Below are 19527 nucleotides of genomic sequence, written 5' to 3'. Positions count from 1 at the left end.
ATTAATGGCAATGGAGTCAATACTTAGAAAAAGTGTACATCATGGCGTTGTGGCTTCTAATATCTTTTAAGTGATTTCAAGTACAAATTGCAAATCAAACTTGGAGCAATAAAACTCACAATAATTTTTCACCAAAAGCAAATAGCAATAATCTAACATTAAAGGTTCCTATTATGCCAAGAGGAAGATAAAATAGCAAGTAGGTTTTAATTATTACATGCATTCACCTCTATTATCTTGAACCATCAACTTGTTCTTTTGGCCATCATTTAATTTGGTCCACCATTAAATCAAATTTTGTTATGTTATTTAAAAGCACATCAGATATATTAGAACCTAAAAAAAAAAAGATTGTCATTTTAGCGAGAGTTGTTGCTTCTTGCTGGAGATTAGGTTAATGAAAACAATTGTTTATTGGATTTAGAGTAAAGGTGACCACTTGTCCCATCCTATATATATCACTTGCCAAACAGGAAAACTTAATTATTCGTGTTTTTACCAGAATCTACAAATCATTCCCTTTGAATTGTGAAAACTTTTTACTTTTATTTGATCCTATATATCCTAGCCTATAGGACTTTACATAGGTACCTTACCCTGAATCATTATTTTATTAGATAGTCAATGTGTGCATTATTAGACAAGTGTTAAAAATATTAGTAGAAATTTTTAAATTTTTTGTCTTAATAAAAATATAGTAAAAATTTTAGAAATTTAAATTTATATATCTTTTATAAAAAGTTAATTGGTAATCTATTTTAAGAATATATATGTTACCTAAACTATTAGAAAAATGTCTGACTCTGTTGATTAATTTCATGAATCATGGATTGTAGGTAAACATTCCTATCATTATTATAATCTTTTGCCTTCATATTTAATGGCTAGCAATGAAGTTCATCTCCATTTGAAGAAATTTGTGTGGCAACGTCAAACACCTAATTAGCTACCACAGACAACAACACATGGCACTATCTTTTTTTTTAATTATGTTCCATGTGTTTCCATTGTTGTTATTATAAGTTATAATAGCATGATTATAATCAATAATCACACTTCAAATTAATTGATGACATTGGTTTAAGTGTCCTTTCACGGACTATTTCACCAAACCCTGTATGGTCTTAACACTTTTAAAATTAGTCAAGAATGCAACGATTAAAAATATACATACTAAGTGTACATTAAAAATTAATCATAAAATTAGTCATTAATAAAAATATAATACATATTAAAATATAAAATATATTTTAAAAATAAATTAAATAATATATATTTATGCATAAATACACAATACTGTGACTGATTTTTAGTGTGCATGCAATATTTTAAATTGGAAAAGTTAGCTAATTATCCAAAAGATTAAAAGCATTATTGCAATATATAACTAACCACCCTTGTTCCCTTGTCTACTTACCATTCTCTTCTCTAGTCTTTGCACTTAAGTTAAGACATGCGGCGGAGGAATTAGCATTGGGGTTAGGATGAAATTCCATTATCTAGTAAACAGTTTAATATGACTAATGCAAAGTTTAAAACATTATTATTAGTGGCACCGCCCACAATCATTTGTAGTAAAATCAAACCCTATATATAAGTGAACTAGGCTGCTGAACAGGTGGCAGTGTTATAACTGAACAGATTTGTATGGTAATGATTGGAGGAGAGGCTATAACAAATTGCCAATGGAAGCCTTGCACCCATCGTTACGTATGCCTGCCAACCCAATGCATTTACATTTACGATTCGTTACATATAATATAGTAATAATTGACTGATACACAATGGCCAACAAGAATTCTAACAAAGGGATAGGATTAACAATGAGTAGGTAAACAATAATTATTTTAAATAATATAAATAATTATTAATTAAATAAAAATATATTATATTTTTAAATTAATTATCTAAATTTTAATATTAAAATAATTATTCGTATACTTAATAAAATGAACATCCAATATATCTATTATTCACATTGTTTTTTTTTATTAATCTTTTACTAAAAATAAAAATATATATATATACAAAAGTAAAAAATATAACATTTTTCTTCATATTTATTTTGTGTACATTACCAAGAATGATATTCAAAAACCTAAAATTAGATGTTGGTTGTTTACGTATAGAAGAACAAATAATTAAAAGTAAATATTTTTTTCGATTTTTGATTATTTGTTTGAAAAACATAAAGCAATTCTGTATAATTCAAAAATTTCTAATAATATTTTAATCATTTAAATAATTGATCTAAGTAATTCTTGTAAACGATGATCTAATTTATTAGGAATTGCTTAAACTAATTATTTTAACTATTAAAGACCGAATAAAAGTTTTAGATTATAAATGACTGTTTTGTTTTTTGAATAAATAGTTAAGGGTCAAAAAAATATTTACTCAATAATTAACAATAAGTAGATGAACCTGCATGTAATAATATAACAAAATGTTTTAACTTTTGAAAAGATCGATAAAACAAGAAATATAAGATGTCTTGTGTCAACTAACTCTCATTTCACCAATTTATTATAGAAAGGAAAAGTTTAGGGGCCAGCAATTTTATCAAATTCTGGCCAGCATGTAACCATAAAAGAAGAGTGAACCATTAGATGAAATTTCACGTTAATCTCACACCATTAAAAGTCTTATTGATGGCTATTTAATGGCTATAAATCCCAAAAGTTGTTGACCTCCTAGCATTTCTCTAGAAAGTACGATTATTTTTGATTAAAGTACGACTCTATGAATGGATAGAATGGATGGGGTATTATATATTCATCATGTATGTAATAATTTATCTGATAAGATACAACCCAATTTATTAGTTACGTGGTTCATACTTGATTCAACGATAAATACAATAAGAGTATATTTTCGATGAATATAATATACCAAAATTTTTAACGGGACAAACTAAGAAAATGGAAGGATCAGATACACATATGGATGGAGACGTTAGACAGTGCGTATACTGTATTGGAAGCAAAGCAAGTGATCAATATGGTAAAGGTTCTCAATCCATGAAGAAATTGCAAGTTTCACGAATATAGCGAAGAAACAAAGATTTTTCCTTTCTAAGTTTTATCCATTTGCTTTCCAATATTGGCTAGCTTCCATAAGTACCATACTTGTTTTCAATTGTTTGCTAAGTTTAAAGCTTTTTTTTTTTTTTGACATGTGTAAAAAAGTGATCATCAGTGAGTAACGCACGCACCCGCCCAGGACCACTTTTGAAAACCAAGTCCACCTGTTCCACTAGAATTAGTGTTTGAATAATGCGAGTTTCTTTTTATTTTTATATCTACTAAGAAGCATTATTGGCAGAAATTAATTTAAAAATGGAGTAAAGGAGAGTGTTATTCAATAATATTAGTACATGAGGTATTATTCATTTATGTGGATCTGAAATATGCAAAAACCTATAAAATGTAGGTTACGTTTTGCATAAAAAAAAAATAGCTGCAAAATATAAGCTGCGTTTAGTAGGAGGAGAGAAGTAATCGAAACGTGTCGTATATGCCTAAACCCTAAACCCTAAACAGATTAGATTATGCCTGCATACACAATGACCAGCCATTTGACCATCTTAAATTACTCAAAATACAGGTTGTGCTTGGCAAATTGCAGGCACAAAACAGAGATTGCGATTGGTTAGAGGAACACTGCATGTTCGACACGTGTTCGGAAAAATGGCCGAATGAGTCTTTAAAAATCAAGTGAAGTTTTGCACAACGAGAGAGTTTGTGGTTTCTTGAGGATTTTAGCTGTAAGGGTTTATTTTAAGTGAGTGAGGGTTTGTGTTATAAAGGAGGGAGGGTTTGAGGTTTAGGGTTGCAAAATAAGAGGGAAAAAATAGTAAAAATTAAAAAAAGGGAGCAGTTTAAGTGAGTGAGTAGTAAAATTATTAGAAAAAAATTGTTCGTGATTTTACATTACCTCAAGAACACATTATTGAATATCTGGATCATTTTTAATGGGTAAGTATTTTTTTTAATTTTCTCATGAATAAATATATATTTGTATTTTATTTATTTGTGTTTTAAACTTGTTGTTGTTGTTGTTGTTAGTTTTTTTCGGTATAACTATATGAATAATTAATGTTATGATTAGTATATTATTAATTTTTTATAATAATGTTTATGTAACAATAATATTTTTTTATAATACTATTTGTTATGAGCTATGAACATTATTATTATTGTTATTGTTATTATTATATCATTATTATATTCTTATTATTATTTCTTGAATATATTATTATCTGTTAATATTAAGAAATTATTATTATTGTGATAGTTATTGTTGTTGCTGGTTATTAAGAAATTATTAATATTTTTATTAATCTTATTGTTAACACTATAGTTATGAAGTAATGTTAATAATTTTTTTTCAGGTGATTAAGAATTTGTTCCCTATAAATTTTGATTCGTCAGAGATTTTTAATGAGATAGCTGCATTAGCACTAATATTTATTGGGTTTCACCACGTTTCGCAAGTAGACAAAATGAGAGGCCATTTTCACTGTTGAGTGTCTTGGAGGAACGATAGAGGTCAAAAATCCACACGTTTCACCTTCCAATCGGCGAAGTGACTATGAGGCTGGAAGACGTGACACATATACTTGGTTTCCTGGTTAACGGGGAGCCCGTTACACGTAGAACGGACAGCAGTCACCAATTTTTGGTGGAGAACTACTTTGCTTGTTTTGGTCAGTCCGGTCCGGACGATCACGTCTTGGGTAAGGTAAATCTTGCATGGGTCTGGCGGTGCCGAGACACCGAACCGTGTGACACGCAGGAGTTTATTGAGCGGTACATTCGGGCTCACATTTTCTGCATGTTCGGTACAGTTGTGATTCTAGATATGTCTACCACTTCTTTGAACTCAATATTTTTGCCTCTATTTCGAGATTTTCACCGGATTCCACTATACAGTTGGGGAACATCCAGTCTAACACATCTATATAGATCGTTGTGTCGTGTATCATGATACTGTAAAGAGATGGATGAGCCACTCATTCTACTTTTTGTTTGGGCGTGGGAGCATATGCGTTCCTGGCGCCTATTCCCCGCAATGAGCTCATCGATGTTGGTGTTTCACTTGCGCGACGGTATTGTTTATCGTTATTATTATTATTATTGTTGTCGTCGTTGTTGTTGTTCTTATTGCAATCATTCTAATCTTATTTAGGTGGAGTCATTGGTGCCGGTTTACAAGATATACACGAAGGTCTATGACGCAGTTTAGGCGACAATTTGATGACATGAGAGTCAACGATGTAAGTTTTAACAATTTATGTTAAGCTGCTTATTTAGAATAATAATTTTACTAATCGGCCTCGTGGTTACTGATGTGCAGTTTATATGGCGGCCATATATGGCAGTGGTGGTTCCAGACGACCTCGCCGTAAATTTGTTTATGTGCTCCACAAAGTCGTCGTTAGTGTCATTCGAGTGTATAGAGTGGCACCCAACAGAACAAATTAGACGACAATTCATGCTGCAACAGGCTCAACCAGACCCGACATTCGACATTGGTGATGATCATTGCAGGCGGTTGACCGGCCCACAGAACCATGATTGGAGAGACAAGAACAGCGAATGTGTTAACATGTGGAATTCTGGCCGCTATAATACAATACAATTAGGGGACGAGATTGTCGACTTTCATCCTCTTTCGATATACTACGAGTGGTACACATAGCAGTACGGACATCACCTATGATTGTCAGATAGAGTTGGTAAAGAGGCTGACGTGAATGAACCACAGGAACAACGACCACAACCAGCTGAACCTTCGCAATAGAACCCTACATATCGCATATGATAATTCCAGCCGATGGTCAGTTCAGTCCGTTGGCTGGAATTGATGGCATCAGCTTGTCTCAGGCCTTGAGAGACGCAAATTATCTATTTCCATCGCCAGAGTAGCAAGGGCCTACTGCTTCTGAGCAGTCTATTGGTCATCACGCCACGTCAAGTCATGCCAGTTACATCTTGATGGATCAATCGCAGTGTCATTTTGATTCTCTTTGTCCATTCGTACCACCGCATACCGAATTATTCGATTTGAATGAATACATGTAGCAGGAAGATGGATTTATGGGACATGACCTTCAGCACGAGTATGATTATGGTGGAGCGAGTGCCCTGGACATGAGTGGTTCCAGTTTGTACGATATTGGTAGTGCCAACATGCCAGATGTCGATGCTTCTGATGTTGGCGGTGGTTTGGATGCCGATATGTCTCAGAGTCATCCGTATAATTTATAGATATAGACTGCAGCCCCGGATAAATACACCCCATCTCAGTATTCGAAGAAGATGCCAAAGAAGTAGACTGTTGCAGTTTATCTTATACTGTTTGAGTTCAACTTTGTATTCAGTGTTGTATCTCATATTCAATGTTGTATCTCGTATTGTATATTTATATGTTTCAATTTATTCTCGTATTTATTATTGTATATTTAGCTTTGTTCTCGTATTTTTCTGTTTGAGTTTAGCCTATTGTACTTTTTATCTAACTCCGTATTTATTATTCAGTGTTTAACGCATACATAAATAAACTGCACAAATACATAAAAAGTTTACACACTAGTTTAAAATAAGTAATGAAGTTACATACAAAGTTATATAAAAAGTTAAATAGGTCATAAAAAGTTACATAAAAAGTTACTGACTTGTTTAACATGCGTAAACACGTAAAAAGCTTAACCACTATTGACCTCTGGCAGAGCTTGGACCTGCGCGCTGAAAACATCGGCTAAGGCTATGTCCCTCCCATCCACATATAGTACACCAACGAGGACCACGCATATCCCGCGAATCCATCTCATTCAAGTAAAGGGTTGACCTCAATTTTCCTTTTGTTGCGCGTCTCAATGTCCAATTGGCGATCACCTTTGCTCCTTCATATCTAGTCCACGTAGATGGGTCACCCATTGGAACAAACTTGCCTCTGTATACCTTGCAAATTTCAAACATCTTGTACACGTCATGCACATATACTTGCCAATCAAGACCCTGGTTAGCACAACATGCAAGAACGTGACGACATGGGAGTCACTCGACCTTAAAATGGCCACAATTGCAGTGTCGTTGCGCAAGGTTAACAGTGTAAATAGAACCATCTTGCATTTTGCAAACCTCAAACATCTCATTGTGCTCATCGAATCGATTGACGAGAATGTTTCCTGCACGTCGAAAACTTTCTTAAACTCTTTTGGTGGCAAATTCTGAATACGTGAATCCGTTGCGGACACGCTCATGAGCCTTGTCACTCTTCCGAGTAAACAATTCATTTAGCCGATAGAAAGTAGACCTAACAATGGCAGTCACAAGAAGATTGCGTGCACCCTTCATGACAGAATTTATGCACTCTACCAAGTTTGTCATCATATGTCCCCAACGATGACCTTCGTTGAATGCCAACGCTAATCTCTGAACACCGATCTCATCGCACCATTGAGTATATGCCTAAGCCCGCTCTTTAACCCTTTGGTTGTTTTTGTTGTACTTCTGTTCTGTCCTAGAATAACCTGTAGAACAAACCATGTAATCATAAGTAGATGCCATAAAATTGCTATGACAAATTCAAATACCTATGTTAACCACGAGTTTATGCAAATACGAAGATTTGAACCTCCTTAAGAAGTTATACCCGATATTCCTGATGCAGAACATGTGCCACGCTCTTGGTGGTGACCATGCACCGTTACTGTGAGCTATTGCTGCGTCGATGGAGTTATGGCGATCAGAAATAATGCCCACGCCATCAATGGTAACAACATATCTTCGTAAATTGGTTAGGAAAAAACTCTCACGCGTCTGGCGTCTCACCTTCGATTATCGCAAATGCAATAGGCACAATGTTTATGTTCCTATCTTGTGCAACCGCAACTAAAAGTGCACCTTTATATTTTCTATATAGGTGTGTCCCATCAACCTGCACCAATGGCTTGCAGTGTCTATATGCTATAATACACAGATAGAAGCTTCAAAACACGTAATGGAGAACTCTTACACCTTGAACCTCCTCATTTTCACGGTAAACGCGAAGCATTTTTATTTGAACACGAGACCTTGGCATCTTTGCAATCATTGCTTTCAACCATACTGGTAGAGTTTGGTAAGAAACTTTCCAATCACCATAAACTTTTGCGATAGATTTTTTCTTTGTCAACCAAGCCTTGCGATAACTTGTAGTGTAGTTGAACTTGGATTGAACTTCTGCAATAATAGACTTCACCTTTATCGATGGGTCTGCTTCAACCAACGGCCTAATAGCATCAGTAATTGTGCCTGAGTCCAACTTTGCATGATATTGTGAAATTGTCCCCATGGTACACGTGTGTATGCCATTGTATCTCTTGATCTCCCAATAACCTTTCTTTCGAATCAAGCTAGCTCGGATAAGCCAATCGCACCCTGCACCATAACCATTGTATTTTGCATAGAATGTCTGTGGCTCAGACTCATACACAGTGTAATCAACTCCTCTAGAGATAGTGTAGCTTTTGATTGCAAATATCACCGACTCTCTAAAATCAAATTCCATTCCAACACTAAACTCACCATCTTTCGCCGCAACATTGCCTTCACCTACGACATGCAAAACACCATTAGACGGATGAGGCATATAAAATAAATGGTAGTGGTAACTTTAATTAATAATCATAACATACCCATATTCGCATACTCAGGAAATTCCGGGGCATGCATGGCTTCGAGATCCAGAGTCCGCATAAAAGACGGAACACCAAAGGGGTGCTAACTTTCCAGGTCTCCGTCATTGTTTTCATCATCGACTTTATAGTTGGCTTCTAAATCCTCTTCACTATCGTTGTTATCTTTTTTCCAATCTATATCTCCGAGCTCATTAACATTGACCTCCTCGCCAACTACGTCTATCCCTGTATGCTGTTCAAACTCAACGTATAGCTCTATCATCGACATGTGAGATCAAGTTTGTTGATAAATATAGAAGATTTGCTGCATACATGCAGCGTCAATGATGGACATTATTTGAAACTGTATCAGCCCAGCAAATACTTGTATAGGATTTCTGTATAAAATGTTGCTCACCCTTTTCGAAATGTGACTTTGTATGTTCTCACAATGACCATTCTGCAACTCTACAAAACTCATGGTACATGGAATAGCAAATGAAAAAGGACATTCACAAACAAAAGTCACTCTTTCGTATGTGTTTGGTATAATCTCACCGTTATAATACACTCGCAAATTTGCAATACCTTCCATAACCTCAATTTCACCTAACTCGACTTTTTTGACACAACTAATTGCCAAAAAAACTCACAACTATGAGATATATGAAAGAAAAAGGAATGGGAGTAGAAGTGAGGTACAACTTGGGTTGAATTGAGTTTCATATTTATTGGCAATGTTCTCGATTAAAATATTTTTTTATACAAAACATAGGCTGCATTTTGCAGCTTTCGAAAAATATTTCGTACCCATTTAAAACGCAACCTGCGTTTAGTGTTTTGAAAAAAAAATAAAAAATGCCCATTTTCAAAAACGCAGCTTGTATTTTGGGCTTACAACAAAAACAAAACAAAAAATTGAAAACCTGACCCTGCTAAAACGCAAGTTGCATTTTTGATTTAAAATAAAAACAAAAAATTGAAACCATAAACTCATAAAAGGCAAGTTGTTTTTTGGGTTGTTTCACAAACCAAAAAAAAATAAAGAAAAAGGTGAAAAAGGCAAAACGTAAGTTGCGTTTTGTCTAACACCTATAGCATTACAAATACTTGATACACGTCCATTTAATTGTATTACATCAAAATTATTTCCATATGAAAAAAAAGCAGCCCATTATTGGAGTTTAAGCGGCCAAAAGAATTTCATTATAGAGCAATACTACGTGATTGGCCGTAATTTGCACCTATAATTACAGATATTTTACACATAAAAAATATATAATTTGTATTTATATTTATTAGAGTTTTATACATATAAATCAATCCAGTTTGTACTCATATTTTTTAGAATTTTCACATATAAATTAATAAAATTTATTTATTAAAAATAATTTTATTTATATTGACCAAATAATAATAAAAAAATTAAAAATTATTAACTTACAAGAGTTTCTCTTCCATTATTCAAAAGAATAATGCATAAATCGCAGTCATTATCAAATATATGTGTTAGCGTACTAAGTTATTGATTTAAGGCTTAAGACACCACCCAAAATTAAAATAGACTTTATCACGTATTTTTTATGGTGTGCAGCAATATTATATTCAGGCTTAATAGTTAGAAGATAGCATTGACTTTTACCGATAAATTACCAAGCTTGGGAAGCAAATTTAAATGTCTTAGACTTGTCTTTGATTATATAATTAGGGATGTAATCTAATCCATGTACTTAAATTTGGATTTAAATACCTGATAATAGATTTGTAGTGACATTCTATGATTTATTATAAGATGAATTCTTACGTACAGAATAACAAAAAGTAGATAAAATATATAATATGTAAAAAAATTTTACAAGTATGTTTTACTCTCTCTTTTATATTTCTACACAATTTAAATATGTATAAGAGCAATCACATTATTATAATTATCTAGTGTGTAATATATTATATTAAAACACGTAGATAAGATATCTTTGTAACTTAATTTAAGCCAAAACATTAATTAAAATTTTAAAAGTTGTGATTTTTATATTTAGATTGATTGCCATAATAAATTTTCATTATGATAGAGTTGGACTTTAAGATTGGTTTCTCTCCCTTTTCTTTTCTTTCAGATGTTCATCAGAATGACAATTTTTTAGTGTTTTCAGTAAAATAAAAACTGTAAAAAAAAACGTCGTGTATATTGGACAGAGAGAAGACCATTTTTATATGTGTCATTACCTTTAAATCTAATGCGTCAATCAAATATTAGCATTAACGGATGAGATTAAGTTATTAATAATTTATAAACAATTACAATTAGGCCACAATAAAAATTTAAATTATAATAAACTTCCAACATTCTCCCACTTGGCCTAAGTATAATCACATTTTTCCACGTTACATAATTACTTTAATATGGTAAAATACTTTGTGTGAATTATAGCGGTCATGCATTAAATATGAAATGCATGTCCTTCTATATATTACAACCACTAGTATTTTATTACATAAACTATATAACACAAACTTTTATATCGGTCCCATAAAGTTTCTAGATCATTATATTATAACTCATAAAATAATATTACTTTAACTAGAAATAACAAACTATTAATGTTCAGAAAACACATAAATAAACATAATGAACTCAGAGTGTTAGCATCATTCAAAAGAACCAAGACTCATTCTATGTACATGTTCTTTAAATGTATTTGGTTGCAATCCTTTAGTCAATGGATCGGCAATCATAAGTTCTGTTCTAATATATTCTATAGACACTCTTTGTTTCCGAACTTTCTTCTTAACACTAAAATACTTTATTTTCATATGCTTGACACCTTTAGAGTATCTATCATTTTTTTAAGAAAAATACTGCTGCAGAATTATCACAATAAATTTTCAATGGCCTAGCAATCGAGTCAATAATGCCAAGTCCTGAAATAAAATTTCTCAGCCATAAAGCTTGATTTATAGCTTCAAATTTTGCTTCCGAAGTAGATGTTGCCACAACACTTTGCTTAAACCTTTTTTATAATATGAAAGATTTTTCAAATAAGAATAAGTAGCCAAATGTAGACTTTTTTGTGTCAGTACATCCACCAAAATCTGAATTTGAATAACCAATCACTTCTAATTGGCTAGACCTTTTGTACATGAGCATATAATTCTTTGTACCTTGAAGATACCTTAAAACCTTATTTGTAGCTTTTCAATGATCAATTTCAAGATTACTTTGATATCTTTCTAGCATTCCTACTGCAAAGCTAATGTATGGTCTTGTGTATGTCTGTACATACATAAGACTAGCCACTACAAAACTATATGGAATTTCTTCCATTTGTTTCTATCTTATATCATTTTTTGAGTATTGCATAAGATTAAATTTGTCTCCTTTTTGAATTGGTGCAATTCATGTAGAACACTTTTTCATATGAAACCTCTCTAAAACCTTATTTATATAGACCTTCTGAGACAATCTTAACAATCTTTGTGTATCACGAAAAAATTTTAATTTCTATCACATAGAATACCTTCTCCATATTTTTCATTTCAAAGTTCCTAGAAAGATATTCTTTAGTCTCATGCAACATTCCCAAATCATTTATCGCAATCAAAATATCATCAACACATAAGACTAGAAAAATGAACTTACTCCCTCTGACCTTTCGATGTATGCATACATCAACAACATTTTCTTCAAAACCGAAAGAAAGAATGGTACTATTAAACTTAATATACCATTGTCGTGAGACTTGTTTTAGACCATATATTGTTTTCTTAAGTTTACACACCATACGACTTTTTTCTTTATTTGAAAAACTTTCAGGTTGATCCATATAAACTTCTTCATCAAGATCACCATTCAAAAAGGCAGTTTTTACATCCATTAGATGTATCTCTAAGTCATAATGAGTCACAAGTGCCATAATGATACGCAGTGAATCTTTCTTAGAAATAGGTAAAAATATTTCTTTATAATTAACACCATTCTTTTAAGTAAATCCCTTAGCAACAAGTCTAGCTTTATATTGTTCAACATTGCCTTTTGAGTTTCGCTTATTTTATCTATTTACAACCAAAACATTTAGCACCTTCTGGCAATTCAATAATATCTCAAACTCTATTATCTTCCATGGATTTTAACTCTTCTTTTATAGCATCAATCTATTTTTCTGAATCATCACTATTTATGACTTGTGTAAATAAAGGAATATTAACATGTATAGAAACATTAATTTTAATTTTTTTATTTTCACATTTTGATCATTTTCACTCCTACTAACTTCATCATTTTCAAAGAATTTGACATTACCAATTTCTACAATTCTTAGACTATGTTTTGGACAATAAAAAATATACCCTTAGACTTCTCTGAATAGCCAATAAAATAGCCACTTACTGTTCAAGAATCTAATTTTTTTCTTGTGGATTAAATATTTTTGCTTCTGCTAGACAATTACAAATATGCAAATGTCGTAAACTAGGTTTTTTATTAGTCTATAACTCAAAAAGAGTCTTTGAAACAATTTTACTAGGAATTCTATTTAGCAAATACATGACAGTCTTTAATGCATATATCTACAAGAATTTGGGTAAAGAAGAATTGCTCATCATAACCATATCCATTAATGTTTGATTATGCCTTTCTGCCATACTATTTTGTTGCGGTGTGTATCGCATTGTGTATTATTCCCATATGCCATGTCTTTCGAGAAGTTTTTCAAATGGACCAGGACGTTGTCCTGTTTCATTATGTTCTCCATTATATTTACCACTTCTATCTGACCTAACAACTTTCACCTTTTTGTCTGATTGTCTTTTAACTTTTTTAATATAAATCTCAATAGCATCAATTGTTTGAGACTTTTCTTTAAGCAAATACACATATTCATAACATGAAAAATCATCAATAAAAGTGATAAAATATTTTTCTCCACCGATAGATGGAGCATCAAAAGGTCTATATACATTAGTGTGTATAATTTCAAGAAGTTGAATATTTCTTGTGGCATCTTTCTTGTTTTATTTGGTTTGTTTTTCTTTAATACAATCCACACATAAATCAAGATCAATAAAATTTAGATTTTTCAAAATCTTATTATTTGCTAATCTTTCCATTCTTTTCTTAGATATGTGACCTAAGCGTTTATGCCACAAGAATATAAAACTTTCTTTAGGCGTATTTAGCCTAACTACGTTGTTCAGGTGCTCAATAAGCAAGGATTCAAAAAATTGATCAAGAAGTGTTAATCTATATAAGACATCAATTAGAACTCCATAACCAACAATATTAGAATTTTTAAATAAATTAAAACAACCAAGTCTACCATTAAAAGAAAAATCACAATTGTCCGACTTTGAAAAGAAATTAAATTTCTAAACATTGAAGGTATATAAAGAGTCTTAGATAAATATAAATGAAAGCTTATATTCAACACCAAGCGATAAGTTTCTATTCATTTAATTGATACTTTTACACGGTTTTTCATGTAAAGGAACATCTTACTTTGGTTTGTGGTTTGGATCATAAAGAATTTTTGCATTATATTAGATACATAAGTTGTAGCACCAAAATCAAATCACCAAGAATTATGAGAAATATCAATTAAATTTGATTCATAAGTAAATACATATATTTCAAATATACCTTTCTTTTTGAACCATGTCTTACGTTTAGGACAATTCTTTTAAAAATGTCTTTCTTACAGAAATGACACTGTTTTGCATTGGCATATTCTTTCTTTCTAAAATTTTTGGACTTTGTCTTTAATTTCTTTTTTGATTTGTGAGCTCGTTGAACCAAGTTGACAGAATAACTACCATAATTCTTAACTCAATTTTCTTCCTGTATGAACTTTCCAATCAATTCATTAACATCCCATTTTTCCTTCATAACATTATAATTAATATTGATTGTAGTAGTCACTGGCATAAACATAAGGCTCAATCGGTTAGAACGGTTCTCGTCTTAAGTGCATTCTTATCATCCTCGTCAGTGACAATGAATTTTTCTTCCAAAAGTGACAAGTCAAGATACAAAAGACCTAAATGGAACTTTACTTGCTCATTCCATTCAAAGAAGTTTAAGTCATTAAATATGGTAATAGAAGCTTGTGAATGAATTGAAATACCTGTAATTTAATCATACAATGCTTATATTAATTTTAATTTTATAGTTCACCTTTGAGTAAAATTCTATAATACACTAAGATACAAATAAATTCCATATTTATCATACTTGAAGATTGAAATTTTCTCCCAAATACATATACCATCTTTAGATAATATATATATCTAACTCAAGAATAATAAATTTTCTCTTTTAAGTCTATTAATAATAGAAAAGATTTTTCTTTGGATAAATCTAATTCTAAAATTAATTAACACATTATAAACTACACTGGCATTATGGGTGTGCATGGCCCGTCCCGGTCCGAAGACTCAACCCGGCCCCGAACACTTTAGGGACTAATTTGGTGTGATTTCACCGAGTCTAGGGCTGGGTAAGGGTCTCAAAAATAGATCCGGTCATTATTTCGGGTCGGGTCCGCGCCATGGCTCGGGTCACCCGAACTCGATCCGATGGCCCGGTCATCATACACAATTAATATTTTGTGTTATTAGTGATGGATGATAGCTATTCTTATGTGAAATTTAAGTATTGTAAACCTTAATATTTTGTGTTATTAGTTATTATAAGACTATAAGTTAATGTTTTATGTTTAAAATGCATTATTGTGTTATTTGTATTGATTTAAATATGTGGTTTTATTAGACAATATTAGTATTATTATGGTTATGCTTTAATTTTAGAGAAGAGTTGGTTCTTGTTATATTTTTTTAAATAAATTTTACCATGTCAAATAATGGTTGGAATCTTGGAAATTTGGATATTTTCACATGTTAGCTTATAAGAAGGTACCAAGGTAATGTAATGTTAACGGTTCGGTTTTCACCCGATTTTTATCCAGTATAGTCGTGGCTTAAAAGTGTATAAATTTCATCAGGTTTAGAGTCGGATTCGGGTCTAATAAATAGGCCCGATATATATTTCGCGTCGGGTCTAAATCACATTAAACCTGGTTTTACCCGATCCATGCACACCCCTAACTGGCATTTTATATTATAACTTGATCACTTTGGTATATACAAGTAGTGAATAGGGATGGCAACGGTCTCCATGGGGCATGGACATACCCCTTGCCCCCACCTTCATTATCTATCTCCGTCCTCGCCCCGTCCCCGCAATGGGTAACGGGAACCTCGTACCTGCCAAGGACCGGAGTATCTGCGGATATTCACAAATTTTTGTAAAAAAATAATAAAATTAAAAATTAAAAAATAGAAATATAATTTTCATTTGTCATTACAAACATAATTTTCATAGTCTTTAAAGACTTAAATAGCAATAACCAACAAATATTTGATACCAAACATAGTTCATCATAAAAGCATAATTCTCAATCCGTAATGGTAGTGATGGTGGATTTGGATTTATTTGAATAAAACTATAATCACATACACATAACAATCCGCAATAAAACACATAAATCAAATTACAGAGAACAATACATAGAACAATTCACGAAAAATCACAAAAATTAAATCACAGACATCACAAAAACACATAAATTATAGAAATCACAAAAAATATAAATTAACAAATATAAATTATAATTATAATTAACCTAACTCACAAAAATTATAACACTGCTATTATAATTAATAAAGAACCAGAATAAAAAAAATTTAATATAAACACAAATTACATAAATCACAAAATCTACAGAAAATTGCTTAAATCATAGAAAACAAAATTAGAAATATAAATTATAATTAACTTAACTCACAGAAATTATAACCAATGCTTTAAAATCAAAGTAAATAATAAAAATTTCAGTGTTCACAGAACTGACTTATCCGACAGAAAAGAGGCACAGACCAGCGAAGACACGAAGATTAGCGAAGACGCAACAACACGAAGAATGCTCCGACGCAAAGACGACAAAGATGGCGAACACTGGAAGATGGCAAGGACTCGAGGACACACTCCCTGCTGCGGTGAGCGGTGACGGTGACCTCTGTTGGGAATAAGTAGTATGACCACAATCCAATCAATCATGTGTCAAATAATTTGTTATTGTTATTATATTAAAATGTTAATATAATAAGCCCTTGATTAAATTTAGAGATTTATCATTGTGATAGTGATCATAATATTGAGAGATAAATCTTTTATAATTTAATCTAAATTGTTCTTGGTCATAGGATTATTAAAAGGACATTAATAATCCGAAAGATCAATATATATATAATGGTCTTCATTGGATGAAGATTAATAGATCTCATTTATTAAATTATATATATAGATGGTGCATATAGAGATAAGACCATTGAACTGACTCACTCTGAGAATTTCTAATGGTTATAATTACCGCATATTTGTCAATAGGATATTCTCAAGATGAACATGGTAATAGAGTTTCCTTTGACCTGTGACTATCATAGTAATTAACAATGTATTTATTATACTTTGATTCCGGACACCTAATACCCTAGGGTGCTAGTTGAATGGATATTGGGTATGATTTAAATACTTGTAGAATTAATGATTAGTCAATAAGGAATCTGTCAACTCTCGGTAAAGAGTTTGAGCTCTGATTATAATGACTGAGATACGTTGAGGAGTGTTGCTAGACGCCAACCTTGATTAGTAAATTTAGTATGACTAATTTACTACCCGCTTAGTATTGAACCTATGGGGTCACACACTAACGAGTGTTCTAATCTTTGCTGTAGAATTATTTAATTATTATTTTGATTTGATCAAATAAATAATTATATTAATTCAGATGGAATATTATTATATTCTTTGCTAGCACCAAGAATATAATAATAGTATGATGATTGAGAATAGTAAATGAGATTTAAGAATAATTAGTTATTCTATTTGCAAACTTGAATTCTAAATTTAGATGAGATCCTAACTGATTCTGTTTCAAATTGAGTTATGATATGATTCATAAATTTGAAGGATTCAGATTTAGAATTTTAAGATATGATTTAAATTTGGATTGAGATTCAAATTTAAAATCAGTAACAAATCTCATACTATATATATGTATGCCAAGAGTAGAGGAATGCGATACAGACGAGAATAACAAGAGTTTTATTCCGTTACCTCTACACACATAAACGTATGTGAGCTTGATTCTTGGAGAAGAATTTTATGGCGTGCAAAGAGTTGCAAGAGGTTTCTCAATTTAGATCAGATGTCCATTGGTCAAGGAGTTGACAGTAAAGGTTGGTCTCGGTGTGGATACGCATAGAGACTTCGTACAATCGAAGAATAAAGTTTTTACTAAAGCGTCTAAAGGTATTTAGATCTGGTCTATATATTATTGGAATAAAGTTTAAGCACAAAATAGATCTTTAAGGATTACTTTCTTTTTCTTCCGCTGCGTGTTATGAACACATGGTAATCCTTCAGTGGTATCAGAGCTTTGGCTTTTTGTGTTTAAATTTGTATTCCTAATTTCTTAAAGTTTGTGAATTAATAGGATTAATTCAAATTATTTTTTAAGCATGTGATGCAGTTATTTCAATTGAGATGATTTTTTTTTAATAAATTAATAGTTAATTTATTTTAATTATTTAATTGTAATTAAATTATCATTCTTTTAATATAAAAGTTATATTTATAATCAAATATTTTGTTTGATTTTATTTATTTATTAAATTTTAGTATGATTTTGATCACAATAAAAAGAATAAGATGCAAAATATCTTTTGTTTGTTTCTTATATATATAAGTATATATATAAAGGTCAAATTTGATTTGATAATTTTTTAAGACTAAACGTTAGTACATGAAAAATCAAATTTTGATTTGATTGATGTGTTTTGAACATTATAATTTTAGAAATTAGTTTTTTCTAATGTTCTTGATTATAAAGAGTGGCCTGACAACCAGGAGTTTTATTTTCAAGATAATAATCAGTGTATACATTTGATGTATTAATGATTTAATTTTATATTTTTACCTAGACAAGCTAGGAGTATAAAATTTAATCCAAGAATACTGGTAGAAAATCTCTAACAATAGAGATAAGTCCTAAAAGTTAGGATATTGTTAAAAAAATAAATTTATCTCTTGTTTACAAGAAACGACCTGACGATCAGGAGACTTGTAATCACGGATAGAATTTATTCATGTATATGATGATGCATAAGGAGAATTAATTTTATACTTGAACCTAGACAACCTAGGGGTATAAAATATAATTCAGTTAAATAATTGTCTGACAACCAGATAATTATTTGGGATTATAATTGTATGTGATACAATTTAATCATGTTTATTTGGAATAGGTATGAGTAACAACTTGACAACCAAGGTACTCATTCATGATTCTAAATAATTTTAACAGAAATATAGATTTCTTAATTTACTTTCATATTTTTTAAATATGTCCATCTTTCGTATGGCATAATTGAAAGTAATAAATTGGTTATACATTGAGAATTGTTCTTATGTATGAAAGAGTTATCGTAGACATGATAATCCTATTGAAATAATATTCTCCCATAAATTTGGTTATGGAATGATTAGAAGTTATGAAAAATTTGGAACATTGCTTTACTGCAACATAGGTTGTTTTGACAATCATGAGTTCCAATTTCAAAGACAACATACTATTTATTATTAAATATCTTAAGAAGATGTATAATGGCCAAAGCAAGATAGTACGACTATCAAATATTTTATTTAAATTAGTAGGAGTATTGGGCAATATATTTTGAATTAAACAACTTTAGAAGTTGGAATGCCATTAGCCAAATGGCTTTAGCGAGAATTATTCTTGCAATTATTT

General features: G+C 31.2%; 1 protein-coding gene across 1 annotated transcript; it reads right to left on the bottom strand.

Annotated features, from left to right (window-relative positions):
• Positions 1-7475: 7475 nt before the first annotated feature.
• On the bottom strand, positions 7476-8954 carry LOC107470388 (uncharacterized). Its single transcript, XM_016089787.1, has 4 exons — positions 8774-8954; positions 8023-8600; positions 7839-7944; positions 7476-7537 (listed from the first exon to the last, which is right to left on the bottom strand). The coding sequence occupies exons 1-4, from the start codon at positions 8952-8954 to the stop codon at positions 7476-7478; spliced, it is 927 nt and encodes a 308-aa protein (XP_015945273.1).
• Positions 8955-19527: the final 10573 nt, after the last annotated feature.

Source organism: Arachis duranensis, chromosome 10, assembly GCF_000817695.3.
Source record: "Arachis duranensis cultivar V14167 chromosome 10, aradu.V14167.gnm2.J7QH, whole genome shotgun sequence".
Lineage (NCBI taxonomy): Eukaryota > Viridiplantae > Streptophyta > Magnoliopsida > Fabales > Fabaceae > Arachis > Arachis duranensis.
Note: the sequence above shows the minus strand (reverse complement) of the source record. Positions and strands in the feature narration are given on the sequence as shown.